Below are 15,899 nucleotides of genomic sequence, written 5' to 3'. Positions count from 1 at the left end.
TTGTAGTTATAAATAAAGTAAAAAAGGGATATAAGCCAATTATTTCGAAACCATATCAGTAAGAAGAGTCCAAGTTGGGTACCGAAGGACAGACACCTTCGTTTTCTTCCATGGGTTTTCTTGCAGTTGGTTCAAACCCCTGAATGACAACCACATTACCAAAAGCAGCCTTACTACCAAAGAAGACCCTCGAACAGTAGAGGAGGATAGCAAACATTGGCTGCTGCAGGTAAGCCTCTGCAGAAACAAGGAGGCCTCACTTCCCCTCTCTCTGATAGTCACTCTGGTAGGGGAAGTCTCGCAAGCTATCTACAACAGTGGCAGAATCTAACAAAAGGACAAGTGGAACTTAAATATTGTACTGAATGGATATTCTCTCTCAAGTTCAAGTCACCTCCACCTACTGTACCCCGAAGAAATCCTTCCATCATCATCAAGACTTATTATTATTATTATTATTTCGCGATTTCTAAAGCGCCTGGTGACCCGTAGGCATCCCCGCGCTATTAAACCTGTCGCTATTCAAAGAGGGGGGAGGGAGTGTGTTTAATTGGGAAACAGGAATGTTTTGAGTTTCCTACGGAACACTATGTGGGAGGGTTCCAGACGAAGGCTGAGGGGGAGTAGGTTCCAGGCAGAGGAGGCTTTGACCGAGAAGCGGCGTCCGCCGGAACGAGCCTTCCTGAATTTGGGCACCGTAGCAAGATGCTCGGCGTCGGAGCGAAGTGATCTTGAGGCTTTATATGGGGTAACCATATGTTTAAGCGCGTCAGGGCCAGCTCCATTCATGAGCTTGTGGGTGGTACATAGGGCCTTGAATTCTATTCTCTGGCGAACGGGGAGCCAGTGTAGGGCTTTGAGGGCGGGCTTAGCCGACACTCTAGGGGAAAGGTTCATGATGAGTCTGGCCGCCGCATTCTGAGACTTGCTTCTAGAGGAAGTAAACATCTTACTTCAAAAGAATGTAGTGGAAGAAATGCGCACTTACCAAAAAAGGAAAATTATTCCTATTAAGAAAGGACAAAAATGAGAATTCAGATCCAGTCCTGATATGAGACTGACAAATGGATAAAGAAAGAAAGATTCATAATGTTGGCTTTACACCAGTCCTACACCTAGTTACATTAGGGAGACTGGATATTCAAATAGAGCTTGAAGACGCATATTTCCACATTACAGTATTAAAAAAAAAAGAACATTTCTAGATTTGTGGTGGGAAAGTAATATTACCAATTCAAAGTCCTACCTTTCGGCCTGAAGTCAGCTCTTCCCACTTTGGCAGCAGTAGCAGCTTATCTCAGATCTTGGTCTGCCTTTATCTGAACGATTGATTAATGAAGGTATCATGTCCAGATCTAGTAACAACGCACTTCCACCTGTAGAAAACACCATAAATAGGCTGTGAGAAAGAATCAATTTTCAAAAGTCAATGATTACCCCAACACAAAGGATTCACTACTTGGGTGCAAAATTAGACTCCACTGCCACAAAAGTGAATCGTTTAGCTTGCGACCGAAATCTATCCAACAGAAATGTTGCTGTTTGATCAAACACACAATCTTACTGTTCAAGAAATGTCTTTATTAATAGGGTCAATGGCATGTTCTTTTTAACTCTGAGTGCCGGACTCAATGCCTGGAAGACCAGTGAAACCGGAAAACTGGAAATATCAGGAAATTCCATTGCAAACTATGGTGACAGTTGTTCCACTACTAGTATGGGGTGCTCACATGGAACATTTACAAATATGCAAAACATTGTCAGAGAGGGAGAAATACTACCACATCAACCTGTTGTTGTTAATGGCTTTCCATCTAGCTCTCAAATCTTTCTTTCTGTCATTCAGAACGAGAACCCTTTTTGTTCAGATGGACAATACAACCACAATGTGTTATCTGAACAAGCAGGAGGGAACACATTCAAGACCAGTATCCCTGGAATATCCCACACTATTTGGAAATGGCTGCTGACAAGAAACGTATTTATTACAGCATTCCACCTACCAGGGAATCAAAGTGCACAAGCGTATGCCCTAATTTGACTCATACAAGAAAATCACGCCTAGATCGTCAACGAAGAAGTACTACAAACTGTCTTCAAAGAATGGCGGTGTCCATATATAGATCTGTTGCCGACTTAAACAACAGAAATTGTCCAAACTTCGCCTCAGGGAATTACCAGCCAGTGTCCATGGGGAATGCCCTTTTGCTCGACTGGTAAGAAAAATCTGTCTATGTTTCCCTTCGAAAACCACTGAGTCTAACATTTTTGATCAAGCTGTGATGTTCCAGAGCTAGAATTATGATTGTAGCCCCAGAGTGACCATAACATTGATGGTTCACAAAAGTGCACCTATTGGACCACACTGGATGCTTCAGTGCAGACCAGACCTTCTCTACAATGTACTATCATTGAACTTAACTCCTGAAGTCCTGCAAAATGGACATTTGGATCTCCTACAGGACTTTATAGATATTTTGAAAGCGGCAAAGAGACCTTACCCTAGAACATTATATGTATTAGGTAGAAGTGGTTCTGGATCGGGTGTATACTGAATTACTGCAACCCTATTAAATGCCAAGCGAAGGTGGTTAATCCATATCTTTTTCATCTGGCAAGACATGGCCTTTCCGTAACATCTGTACATGTACACTTTGCAGCAATTACTGTATGTAGGAAATCTTCATAAACCTTTGTCTTCAAAATACCAGTAGAGAACGATTTAAAGATAAATAGATCCTACCTTTGAACCTATAGACAAGGAGACTATGCAGCATTTACCACGGAAGACCGCTTTTTTAGGAGTTATTACTTCTGTGTGCAGTCAGTAAAATCCGAGCCTTATGTTCAAAAGAGCTTTATACAGTTTTTCAGTGTCGTAATTAGAACCTACCCTGCATTTTTTTCTAAAGGTAATTGTTGGGTTTCATGTCAATCAGACATTTCCTTGCCAACCTTCTTCCCTCAGCCCAACAGAAATTACTCTCCCTCACCCGATGTTAAAAGTGCACTAAAATACTATTTAACAAAACAGAAGAAATCAGACAAACAGACAGAGACCATCTTTTTGTAAACTATTGTTTGCTAAGAACTGGTCATTTCACTTCAGAGCAGTCAAATTCTAGATAGATGGTTTCTTACATCACATTTTTTTTAAAATAAATTAACAAATAACCCCATCTCTAAAGCACATTCAACTTGCTGAAAGCAGCTACAATGGCTTTCTAAAGAAACATGACCATTTTGGGGATTTTTAAAACTGCTACATGAAGATCACTACATAGCTTTACTAGATACTATTGTTTGGATTCAGTGTGTGGCAGAATCTTTTTGGTACGATTGGAAACTGTTAGGTTAGGTTCTCTCCTCTTATCCAGAAAATTCCTTGATGGGATGAGCTTGCTATTCTTTTCAGTGCTTATTACTATTACTGAGATTCCCCTGGAAGAGGAGGAAAATAATCTTAAAGAAATGACGTACCTGTCACCTCTGGGCCATGATGAACACTAGACAAAAGGTGAGGCCCTTAAGGCACATTACCGCATTAGCAATTTGTAATGCTTTTACTGTGCATCGTACATGCAGGCATTGCTGTAAATTCCATTTAATCTTCCCTTTTTACAAAAAGAGATTTGTGATTGACATTTCTAGTCTCTTAAAATGTAGTGAATATTTGAATACAATTGAAGGTATTTTTAAATATAAATTATATTTGACCATTACTAGCTTCTTTTTTTAGGTTGTCTAAAAAAATGTTTATGCATGTGTGCTGTTTATCTACAAAACGAATGTGTGCATATCTATATATTTGCAAAGTACTTTGGGATCCCTCACGTGGGTGAGGCAATTCACTGCTTATGTCTTTGACGAGGATTCCCCTGGAAGAGAACTAGTATTACAGGTAAGAAACTTTTCTTTATTGGTGTGATTTACACTTAACACCAACTAGAGAAATAGCAGGCACTCATCCAATATGGGAAGTTTCTAATTGTAGGTTTCCAAGATCCCTTCAGATTATCAACCAGATAAGTGAAAGAGTTAATTCAGCTAAGATGGAAAAGTGGTCTACAGAGAATGACTTCCACCATGAATGTCATTATATGGATTTTGAGTTGTGATTGCTGTTGGCAATGTCAACTACAATAACCTTATTAGAGTGTCTTCGACTCAGTTTAATTTCTACATACTTACAGTAACGCTCAGACCATCATCTCTGCCACCCTCGTACTTATACAGGTTATAAGTGCAGGATAGTTCAATGTGGGATTCGTAGTAATATTTTGCTCTTCTTTTCTTATCTCAGTCACTGGTTCAGTCGCGGAAGGCTGGGATTACCTCGGCAATGGCGACCCGGAGTTCTCTCAAAGATGAAGACCTGGTAAGGGGTGTTGCAGCCAATTAACAATTGATTTTTTAAAGCACTCGCAATCCAAGATAGAAGACACCAAAGTATACTAGTGGATAGTATGTTATACTGTACACAGCATACTGTACTTGTTGAACAGTATTGTACACAGTCACACCAGACCTTTGCTGATAAGAGTTAATGAAATATTCTAATCCAGTGAGTTAAAAGATCTGATGCACAGTGCGAAGTCATTATTGTTTAAGTGCCCTGAGGAATCGCGATGAGCTTAGCCTGATTTAAAGTAGGTAAACACGCTGCAGCTTCCTCACATTATACTGTGATAGGACTGAGCTTTTTTTGAAAGGGAGAATGATGGAAAAGTGACCTCAAAGTTGGTTTAGTGAAATCACTTCCACTCCATGCGAGTGAAGAAGAATGCTTTATGATACTTGATCCATGAATGATTATAGGTGATAAATACTGACATAGACAATCAGCGTGGCAAGGCACGGGTGAGAAGATGGCAAGAATGGATGTATCTAGTTCAGTAATGCAGCAATGTACAGTTATTATCTGGAACCTTGGGAAAACAAAGTGCAAAACCACTGAATCCAAAATATAGATGTTCAGAATTTCTGCCAGAATGTCTCCAAAGAAATATTTCGACCCATATTGAATTCCTAAATCCAGCCAAACTCACTTTCCACTTATTGTACTACAGATTTAATGTGTTTGGGAGGTTAGGAGGGGGGGGGGGGATGCTTTACAGGAGATTCAGTCGTAGATCCTGATGTTTGTATGGGTATATTAATGTAAGGTAGCTATGTTGGTGTTATTTGTTTGCAGTCTAATGTTTTACAAAGTAAGTAATGTGTTATGCTTAATAATTTGTTATGCGCAAGGTACAAATGCATTGCACTTGTCTCACAGTCAAAGGTTTGTCATTTAGTTGACCAACAATTTCAATAATTTCTTCGCTGATGGGTTTTTGTCTTTAGCGTTTAGCTTTTGTCAAAGGGGTGTGGGGCTTTTGTATCCCTTTTCTGCAGCCAAAGTCACATAAATGTGCTTTATTTCAGAAATCCCATGTCTATAAGAAGACTCTTCAAGCCTTAATCTACCCCATCTCCTGCACAACTCCACATAATTTCGAGGTGTGGACAGCCACCACCCCCACGTACTGCTACGAGTGTGAGGGACTCCTGTGGGGCATTGCACGGCAGGGGATGCGCTGCAGTGAATGTGGAGTGAAGTGCCACGAGAAGTGCCAAGATCTGCTTAATGCCGACTGCTTGCAGCGTGAGTGGACGCCGCGTACATAGAGATCTTCTGCATTGTACTCACACAATCTGTTCTTGTAATTGTCGGTGCCTTTGTCAGCAGTGTTGGGCAATTGTTTGTAGTAGAGCATTACCCCAAGAGTACTGATCAGTGCACAACGCAATGTAATGTGGTGACAAAAGTGAAGAAAGGAAGAACTTGGGGAGCCCCAAAGTCAGAGGTCTGAAACAGTTCATGAAGGCGTAAGAAGCGGAGGGCTCTTTAACTCTCCCCTTCTAGAGGAAACCCAACCGTGTTATGTGTTACCCCTCCAAGGGGATCTGATCAGCTTTTAAAGCTCTGTTATGGTCTACAGTGGCCCTTCAAAGTCTAGTAATGCTAGAGCTGTGGCCTCCCTTGCCTCTATAAAGAGATGTATGGACCCTGGAGGCAGTGGGTCACACTACCTCAGTTTAAGCTATGTGGCCTAGGTGACTGAAGGCGTGATACAATGCCTCGATCTATAGGAAGCGTTACAGTAGGTAGTTGCATTTGTGTGTATTTTAGTTGAGATACATGTTTTAACCTCCTCTCCTTTCCACACACAAAGCACATGCTTCAGATGGTGGTTGAATGAATGCATCAATACATGCATGAATAACAATATTGCTTAGTGAGTTTGAATCCTGCCTCAGCAACTCTGTGTGTCCTCCTTCTGAGGGTGATACATTTGCAAACCTCTAAATCGATTAATCGCAACATAATGCCTGTTATTTTGAAACCTTAGAAATAGCAAAGCTATGTACTGATTGCTGCCTAACGAAAACTTTGCGAAAAAGAAGGCATGGAGGTTGTAATAAAAGTTTGTCCACCTATCTCCCTATCAATCAATACGCTACATAGGGCTGTACTAGCTCTGTGTGTTGAGCTCATCTAACAGGTTGGCCTAAGTGACTTGTTCTACAGAACCTTTTCTTTAAAAGGACACTGTTGTGGCGCTATAATTGAGAATCTGCCAGAAGACTGCATAATGATGGGGTAAGGACTGAGGAAGCCTTTCACCAATCCAGGTTTTCCTGCAAAGTGAAATAGTTATCACATCTAGTGCTTCAGAATGCAGAGGCCTGGGAGGAAGATAGGACTGTAGCACCACGGTGGCCATGTTCGTTCAATTTCTAATAAGCTTTAGTCCAATTTTCTGGAAGGCTTGAAGTTCCCCTAAGTGTTTATCATGTAAAATAGTACCTGCCTATGAACCGACATGATCCTGTGAATATTTTATTGCACTTAAAACGTTTAGGCATTTATGTGGTCACAAAAAAGCTTTTGAAATATTATATCACTCCAATTTCTGTGTATTCCAGGCAAAAATAGTTCTTTTTATAGACAAACGTAATAATAACATCGGTTCTGCAGGATTTTCAAATGAATCCCTGTTACTCCACAAACAGGAGCTGCTGAGAAGAGCTCAAAGCACGGTGCAGAAGATCGAACGCAAAATATCATCATGGCCATGAAGGATCGCATGAAAATTCGAGAGCGGAACAAGCCCGAGATCTTTGAAGTCATCCGGGACGTGTTCACTGTGGGCAAGGTGGCTCATGCTCAACAGATGAAGACTGTGAAGCAGAGCGTCTTGGATGGGACCTCCAAGTGGTCAGCCAAGATCACCATCAATGGTAAGCATGCATTGCAGAGTGTCCACCTCTTCCCTTCTTGAACTCTGGACTTTCTTGAGTGGCCCAGCTGTGACTTTCAGTTACTGACTGTGAGAAGTTGGCCCGATATGCAACGTTCGCTATTCTAGCGACCGCTATGTATCGTTCCAACGACCCTTATGGTGTTTGGTTGTAAGTCAACCTATAGACCAGCTATCCTAGTAGCGTGGATACGAGCAGTCTAAGGCTAAAGACTCGAGAGGGCGTGTTAAGCCAGCTGTTTACCACACATGTACCCCTTGAACACCCAGTGAAAGGACACCACACAAGTGTTATGAAAATAAACAGGATATTTATTAAGAATCACAACAGCCCTGTACTCTTTATGAGGACAGGGTACTAAGCACAAACCAAATCTCTTTAGCAAATACTTCAAGTGCACAATTAAAACAAGTGTCCGAGGACACGGAAAGGTTAAGGTCTCGGGCGGACCCGATAAGGCAAGTCGGAAGCGAGGGACTCGGGACCCTAGAGTAAGGAGGCTATGCAGGCACCGAAATGCCGAGTTACCTAGCCACGAGGGCTGCGGCTGCACAAGTCTTACAGGCGTCGGGGTCTTCGCTGACGAGCCAGGAGCCGGAAGAAAGGAGTTGCTGGCCGGCGACCAGTGCTGAATAGTTCGTAGAGATCCAAGCCTGGATCGGAGATTGATGAAACCTGAAAGCAGAGGGGACCAAGTTCGTACTACTAGCCAGTAGTCAGAGGGTACCAGGAAGGCACCGGTTGGCCGTCACCTCGACTAGGTGAGTGGGCGACGCTAGGCTCTGCAGTCTCACGGACCAGGAGGCGTTGTCGGCGACCACGGTGGAGGTGCGAGCTGTCCCACGAAGGATGATGCTGTCGGCGTCGCTGGGCCCAGGATGGGGCAACAAGCCTTGGCAGATCTCAGGGCCACGGGGTGGGCCTAAGATGGCGTCTTGAGTGGACCAGGAGGGTCCGGGGTGCTTCTCGCAAAGATGGAAGCAAGGGCCAGTCTGGAGCAACCAGACCAGCAGTGATGATTCTCGGATGTCGTCACAGAAGGGCACAAGCCAGCGGCGAGTGACCAGACAACGTGCTGAGCAGCGAGCAGAAGGGCCCCACGCAGATCGTGGAGATGCTGGGAGACTGCACTTCGGTGCTAGAGCGGCTCAGGGTCGGGGCTTTTCGGACCCCAGAGCACTCACCAGAGAGTTACCTCGATGGTCGTGCTGGTTTTTAAGAGCGTGCAGGTTCTGATGATGGCCGGTCCCTCGAGGTCTCGTCGCACCCACAGATCACAGCTGAGCTGATGACGTGGGTAGAGGTCAGAGGTGCCAGGGAAGCCGGTTCTCGTCGAGCTGGGCCGTCGGATCCTTGAGGAAGGACTTGCAGCAAACCGCAGAGTTCTTAGTTGGTGCCCGCTGATGCAGGGTGACTACTCCTTAGCCACAAGGGAGAAATCTTGAGAAGAGTCTTGAGTGTCCTTTCGTAGAAAGTAGTTCTTGATTCAAAGATGATCTAATTTGGAAGGGTCCCCGCTCCGGTCTTTATCCTAAAGAAAGGGGTGGGTACATGACTAGGTCCTGCCCTGAGGGTGGGACCAGGAAGGGGGGTAGTTACGCCCCTCTCCCCTGCCGGGCTTTCCCCAGGCCAGGGCTGTCGCCCCTGGAACTGGTTCTAACCGGCAGATGCGTAGTGAGCACCGGGGTGCCACTCCGCAGTCACCTTCTCGCCAAAGCCCTACCTACCCAGAATACACAAACCCTGTCTGGGACGGTGCGAACAGCGCCCTCGACAGGAAACCCTTTGTCCAAGTGCTCCTCGCTGGAAGGACTCCCAGCAGCAGGAGGTCAGACTTGTGTCTGTGGTGGCAGCATCCATTTTGTGGAGCTGAGGCTTCAGTTAACTTTAACCGGGGTTCACAGTTACGTACATGTCGTGTCCCTCTAGAAGGGTGGGATACTAACCTCATCGCCAGAATTGGTGAGAGGGCAGCACCCCGATTCGTATGACACCTTACTCGACATGCTTTGATAACGCGATACCGGAGTTACCGATGTGGTACGCGTTATCATGGAACAGCTATTGGGTCTTGATTCTGCAAGCTGCAGCCGGGCTCGGCTCGGGCCTGAACCTAGCTCACACGAGCCCACGCACTCTGCCTTCAGGATTGATAAGGCCTGCCATAGGAGTGACTGATAGGGACTCGGGTGTCCATTGTATGGTTAGATATAGGGCTACTATACCTAAAGCGAAGGGTGGTTACACGTCTTCGCCCCAGCTGTCGTGCAGCCAGTTGTGTCAAATTTAAGAGGCCAGCCAGGGGTGGCATAATACATGCTGCAGCCCCTGGCGGCCCTGGGTACACCTATGCCCTGCGTTACGGGGTCTGATAAGGTGGCCCAGTACCAATTGGTAAATGCACCTAGGGTACATATCGTAATTTAGAAAGAGAACAGCCAGGCTGTGGGTCTGATTAGCAGGCCCACAGCCAGAGAAAGTCGTAAACCAGTGAAACAAAAGCAAAAAATCTGGGTGATCATAGGATTGCAGACCCTACTCTCCTACACTGACAAAGCAGTATTGTGGACTGAGGGGATGCAGCTAAGCAGCCTACTTTTATAGAACGTCTTCTAGTGAAGCACACACCTGCCAGAAAAGCTGCTGCAGAATGAACTCGCTTTCGTGCACTATGCTGGAACAGTCAATGATTGATTACATAAACTGTTCTAAGTCTGTGCTACTGGATAGCCTTAAGCGGCGCTTTGTGCATAAAGACGCCATAGTGATTGCTTGCATGGCTTCTGTGAGGTCTGGGTCAGTCAGTAAGACACAGATTGTAAAGCGGAAGCAATCTTTTGAGAGAGACGCAGAATGTTTGAGTGGGGCTATTTGAGGAGCAGGTAGTAACACTGCACTTTAATGTGGGAAGCATTTGGTGAATTGTAATGTCTGGAGTTCAGCTTTTAACGAAGTGGCAGAAAATCAACCCATCTACTTTGGATACCATTCTATAGTATAGTATGTATCAGCATAACCAAGACCCATATCTATCTTCCACCAAAAAAATAGATTTTTGCTTATTGCCTGCACCTTGGAACATATACCATCATCATACGGATTCCCAGCACAATCGCCTTGCAACTAGCGTCTCTGTTATAGGTTATGCACAGTTCCAGTTGGTGTCCATGAAGCTCCAAGCCATTCTTTTTGGGTAACAGTCAAGTTCTAATTGTAGTGTGAGCATTCTCTTTAACTCTTATAGACCCAGTCCCTTGAGCTATCGAGTGCACCTCATTCTGAGCAGCTGTGGTACTAAGCAGGACCCCTGGCCTTCTTACTGTATCCAGGAGTACATGCAGTTACTTATTTGTGTATTCACTCCTGGGACATAACCCTCTGTATGTGGGGTCTTCTGACATTATGTACCAGCCCTCCACTGCTCTTGCGCTGGCCTGCAGTGCAGCTCTGGATTACATTGTCAGCACTATCTAAACTTAAGTCCCAGCACCCATTTTGGTGCCAAGTGATTTATGGGTGCATTCATTGTTTTTTCCTTGTCACCAAAGGGTGGCTCTTCTTTATTTGAGCCTCTTCTATATTCTGAGAGGTTTTTTTTCATATTCTAGAAGCTTCACAGGGGCGACTCCTCCATGTGGGTTGAGGAGCGTCACCCTACAGCTTTCTCTTAGTGCGATAAGCAGAAACATAAAATGGTATTATAAATGCCATTTTTAGGGCTCGGGCCTACGTCACACTGCGTAGCAGTGTAGGCGGAGCCCAAGAGTCCTTGTGTGAGGGTCTCCGAAAACCTACCTAACAAATTCCTGGCTGCTCGTGATTTTTCGTCCTTTTTTTTGCTAGCGGCATGGCAATTGGGCTTCGCATGCGTGTGTTTGTAGAATAGAGCACGCAATAGGCCATAGGCGGTAGAGTAGCTCCGCCCATGGCATATTGTGTGCGGTCACGCGCACCAGAAGGCCATATTTCTTCAATTACCAGCTGTCAGGGGCCGCGGTAATTGAAGACAGATGCTGGGCGCGCGTGCACCACTCACAAGTTTCTTTTTGTCAGCTGTGTGTGTGCGCATGCCGCCTCCTGGCCAAACCTTGACTTCAGTCTTGAGACGATAGAACATAAGCATGAAAGGGTGAATATAACGGTCAAAAAGTAAACATGTCATAGCAGCAAATACGTTATCGCATCGTGTTGTGAGCTGAAGAGTCCTTTACCAAAGTGATGCTCCGACATGAAAACAAGTAAAACCCGGTGTAAGGTTCACGAGGTGAGAAAATGGTAACAAGATGTGAATCAGTGTACAAGCTTTAAGCAGTGGCAGGGTGGTTCAAAACGGGGCTGTTGATATCAATACGCGAGCATGCACGTACGTTTTCACGAACAAACTTACATGCAGAAACTCCACTCAGTTCTTTTCGGTTTGGTGAATTACTGTAATGATAAACTGAGCAAGGTGCACAACAGTTAGAAAAGTGTAACAATATTGCAATTAAGGAAGCTGTGAAATGAGATTACAAAAGTACGCTTACCCGACTGGTGAAGTTACAAACCTATACAATTATTCTTGTGAGACGCGGGCGCGAAGGTGCTTCAATGTTAGTAAATGGTAGATAGGTGTATCCAGAAGTATAAGCAGTAATCAACAAAAGACTGTGAATGGTGCGAGTACCGGCTGTGTGAAACTTGAGTATGAAAAAGGATGCGCAATTGATTCCAAAAGTCGTGCTGCTAAAAGACTGTCACATCATGAAACAAAAATTAAACAAAATGTGTGTCAGCAGGTGAACTTCAGAAATGTTAATGTGGATAGTAGGCGCGTACGTCCGAGAGGGTGAGCGCGTCTGAACTACAACAGTGATGAACATCAACAAAAGACTGGTAGTCTTGAAATAGAACGGACACTTAGAAAAGATACTTGAATCATTCTTAAATTCGTACTTTTGGAGAAGTCCCATCGTGCGGAAAACATATGTACAAAAGACTGGTAATCTTAAAAGAGTGCGGACAATTTAAAAAGATGCTTAAAGTGGTCTGAGATTCATACTTCTGAAGAGCAGTCACAGCCTGTAAACCACATGTTGCAATACATATATGAACAAATAATATAAGCAGATGAACTTTGTAAAGTGTAAATATTACTAATATCACATGTGCAACTCTTACGATGAAATAAAAAAATGCAAAGTAATGTAATTACTATGAACAAAAGCCCATTCTAAAGAGATGTAACAAGGACAATCGGAAAAATAATTATAATAAGTGTAGAGCTAATGTAATTCTGGAAAATAAATGCACACAATAAATACATATATGCTCTGCGATCTAACTTCCGCTGGTACCCAATTGCCTGTGATCTTCTCCCTCGGTTTCAAAATACTGTTAGAGAGAACAACTAAGATCAAAACATTCATTTAGCCCCTTGTTTAAACGTGTTCTTTATGTTATCGTAATTTCTTTAGGGGTGGGGAAGCCTGGCTCTGGCTCAGCTCGAGGTCCTGTTGGAACCTCAAGTCCATGACGAGTCAAGCTTTCAGGTGCCTTGTGCTTCCCTCCTACCTCGTTCCTGGGTGTTGCATAGAGGCCAGGCCTACGGACTCGTGTTTGAGTCTCGGCGTCTGCTCAACATCCTGTGATTCTGGGCAAATCAATTACACCCCCTCCCATCCCTATATGAATGGCGGCCCTGTGTAATACAAGTGTTGGTAATGAAAAGCCTCCAATACCTGTGGGTCTAGTTCTCACTAATTAGAAACTGCAGAAAAATGCCCACCGGAAAAAACAAAGCCGTAGCCAAATATATTGCAATTTGCTGGCTATTTGGTTCTAAGTGAAGCGAGCACACGTGGATAAATCACGACTTCCCCTCGTAAATTGTCTGATTTTAGGTAAATATTTTATTTCACCAAAACTCATTTCCTTCATTATCTGATATGAAAGTACTCTCAAATATATGCGTTCATAATGCATTTGTACAAAAACCTATTGTGTTTAATGTAATATGCTGCAATGCTGCTCTGTGATACTCTGGGCAACATTCAGGTTTATACGACAACTATCTTGTTTCTGAATTCACAAATGGTTCATGTTTAAAAACAGTCCGATAAATAAGTACTTCCCAGTGCATTGGTATAATGTGACATATTAATGTCACAGCTTCTACATGTTAAAGAAATGCACTTTTTAGTGCAGAGTGAGTGCAGAGTGTGAGTGAGTGCAGTGTGAGTGAGTGAGTGCAGAGTGAGTGCAGAATGAGTGCAGAGTGTGAGTAAGTGCAGAGTGAGTGCAGAAAGAGTGCAGAGTGTGACTGAGTGCAGAGTGAGTGCAGAATGGGTGCAGTGTGAGTGAGTGCAGAGTGAGAGCAGAATGAGTGCAGAGTGTAAGTGCAGAGAGAGTGAGTGCAGAGTGAGTGCAGAGTGAGAGTGAGTGCAGAGTGAGAGAGAGTGCAGAGTGAGAGAGAGTGCAGAGTGAGAGAGAGTGCAGAGTGAGAGAGAGTGCAGAGTGAGAGTGCAGAGTGAGAGTGCAGAGTGAGAGAGAGTGCAGAGTGAGTGCAGAGTGAGAGTGAGTGCAGAGTGAGAGTGAGTGCAGAGTGAGAGTGAGTGCAGAGTGCAAGTGCTGCAGAGTGCGAGTGCTGCAGAGTGTGAGAGTGCTGCAGAGTGTGAGAGTGCTGCAGAGTGTGAGAGTGCTGCAGAGTGTGAGAGTGCTGCAGAGTGTGAGAGTGCTGCAGAGTGTGTGAGAGTGCTGCAGAGTGTGTGAGAGCGCTGCAGAGTGTGTGAGAGCGCTGCAGAGTGTGTGAGAGCGCTGCAGAGTGTGTGAGAGCGCTGCAGAGTGTGTGAGAGCGCTGCAGAGTGTGTGAGAGCGCTGCAGAGTGTGTGAGAGCGCTGCAGAGTGTGTGAGAGCGCTGCAGAGTGTGTGAGAGCGCTGCAGAGTGTGTGAGAGCGCTGCAGAGTGTGTGAGAGCGCTGCAGAGTGTGTGAGAGCGCTGCAGAGTGTGTGAGAGCGCTGCAGAGTGTGTGAGAGCGCTGCAGAGTGTGTGAGAGCGCTGCAGAGTGTGAGAGAGTGCTGCGTGAGCGCAGAGGGAGAGTGAGTGTAGGGTGCAGAGTGAGTGCATAATGAGCGCAGAGTGAGAGTGAGTGCAGAGTGAGAGTGAGTGCAGAGTGAGTGCAGCTGCCGAGTGAGTGCAGAGTGAGTGCAGAGTGAGTGCGAGTGCAGAGTAACTGCAGAGTGTGACTGCAGAGTGAGTGTGACTGCAGAGTGAGTGTGACTGCAGAGTGAGTGTGACTGCAGAGTGAGTGTGACTGCAGAGTGAGTGTGACTGCAGAGTGACTGCAGAGTGAGTGTGAGTGGAGAGTGACTGCAGAGTGAGTGTGAGTGGAGAGTGACTGCAGAGTGAGTGTGAGTGGAGAGTGACTGCAGAGTGAGTGTGAGTGGAGAGTGACTGCAGAGTGAGTGTGAGTGGAGAGTGACTACAGAGTGAGTGTGACTGCAGAGTGACTGCAGAGTGAGTGTGACTGCGGAGTGACAGTGACTGCAGTGTGCGAGTGTGCAGGGTGAACAGTATGCGAGTGTGCAGGGTGAACAGTGTGCGAGTGTGCAGGGTGAGCAGTGTGTGAGTGTGTAGGGCCAGTGTGTGAGTGTGCAGGATACGAACTTGAACTAAGTCCACCACACACACATACATAAGACCACACACATAAGACCACACACACACACACACACCACACACACACACATCAGTCTCTCACCACCACACACTCACCACCACCCAACACTCACCACCACACACTCACCACCACACACTCACCACCACACACTCACCACCACACACTCACCACCACACACTCACCACCACACACTCACCACCACCCACACAACCACCACACACACAACCACACACCACCAGCCGTCAGTGCACGCTTTCACCAGGCACAAACACCACCAGGCATCAGTGCACGCTTCCACCGCACCAAGCACACATAACACCAGCCATCAGTGCACGCTTTTACCAGGTGCACTCACCACCAGCCGTCAGTGCACGCTTTTACCAGGCGCACTCACCACCAGCCGTCAGTGCACGCTTTCACCAGGCACACACACCACCAGCCACCTGTGCACGCTTTTACCAAGCACACACACCACTAGCCGTCAGTGCACGCTTCCCCCAGGCACATACACCTCCAGTCGGCAGTGCACGCTTCCACCAAGCACACACGCCATCAGTGAACAATTTCTACAGGCACACACACCAACAGCCATCAGTGCACACATCAATTGTTAACGCATCCACAATAAACTATTGTACCAATCGCAGTATGGTGCACTTTACTTTTAAACATATTCATCTAAAGCGCAGCATGCCACCATTGATAATATTCCAATACAACCCATATATTTCTACTACACACCACATGCATACACTCCATAAGACATGGATAAAACACATTGCCATTTACAATGCCATTACCTCTAACTCAAATAAATCCGAGACCTATTGCTTTTCTTTTTTTCTTTTTTTTATTTTTATTTTGCAAAACACAGAGAAAAAACAGTAAACAAAAGTTACCGCATCGGGTGCATAGATGGTCCCACACAGTGGGA

At 45.2% G+C, this 15,899-nt stretch overlaps 1 protein-coding gene across 4 annotated transcripts in view; it reads left to right on the top strand.

The window, feature by feature from the left end:
• Window positions 1–15,899, top strand: part of UNC13B (unc-13 homolog B) — a 3,024,149-nt gene that overhangs the window by 1,751,895 nt on the left and 1,256,355 nt on the right. For all 4 annotated transcript variants that reach the window (XM_086960243.1, XM_086960242.1, XM_086960241.1 and 1 more), the window contains 3 exons: window positions 4,304–4,378; window positions 5,428–5,647; window positions 7,060–7,287. In XM_086960243.1, coding sequence (XP_086816369.1) covers window positions 4,304–4,378; window positions 5,428–5,647; window positions 7,060–7,287 — 523 coding nt within the window. The remainder of the gene's footprint in view (window positions 1–4,303; window positions 4,379–5,427; window positions 5,648–7,059; window positions 7,288–15,899) is intronic.

Source organism: Lissotriton vulgaris, chromosome 3_1 (genome assembly GCF_964263255.1).
Source record: "Lissotriton vulgaris chromosome 3_1, aLisVul1.2, whole genome shotgun sequence".
Lineage (NCBI taxonomy): Eukaryota > Metazoa > Chordata > Amphibia > Caudata > Salamandridae > Lissotriton > Lissotriton vulgaris.
Note: the sequence above shows the minus strand (reverse complement) of the source record. Positions and strands in the feature narration are given on the sequence as shown.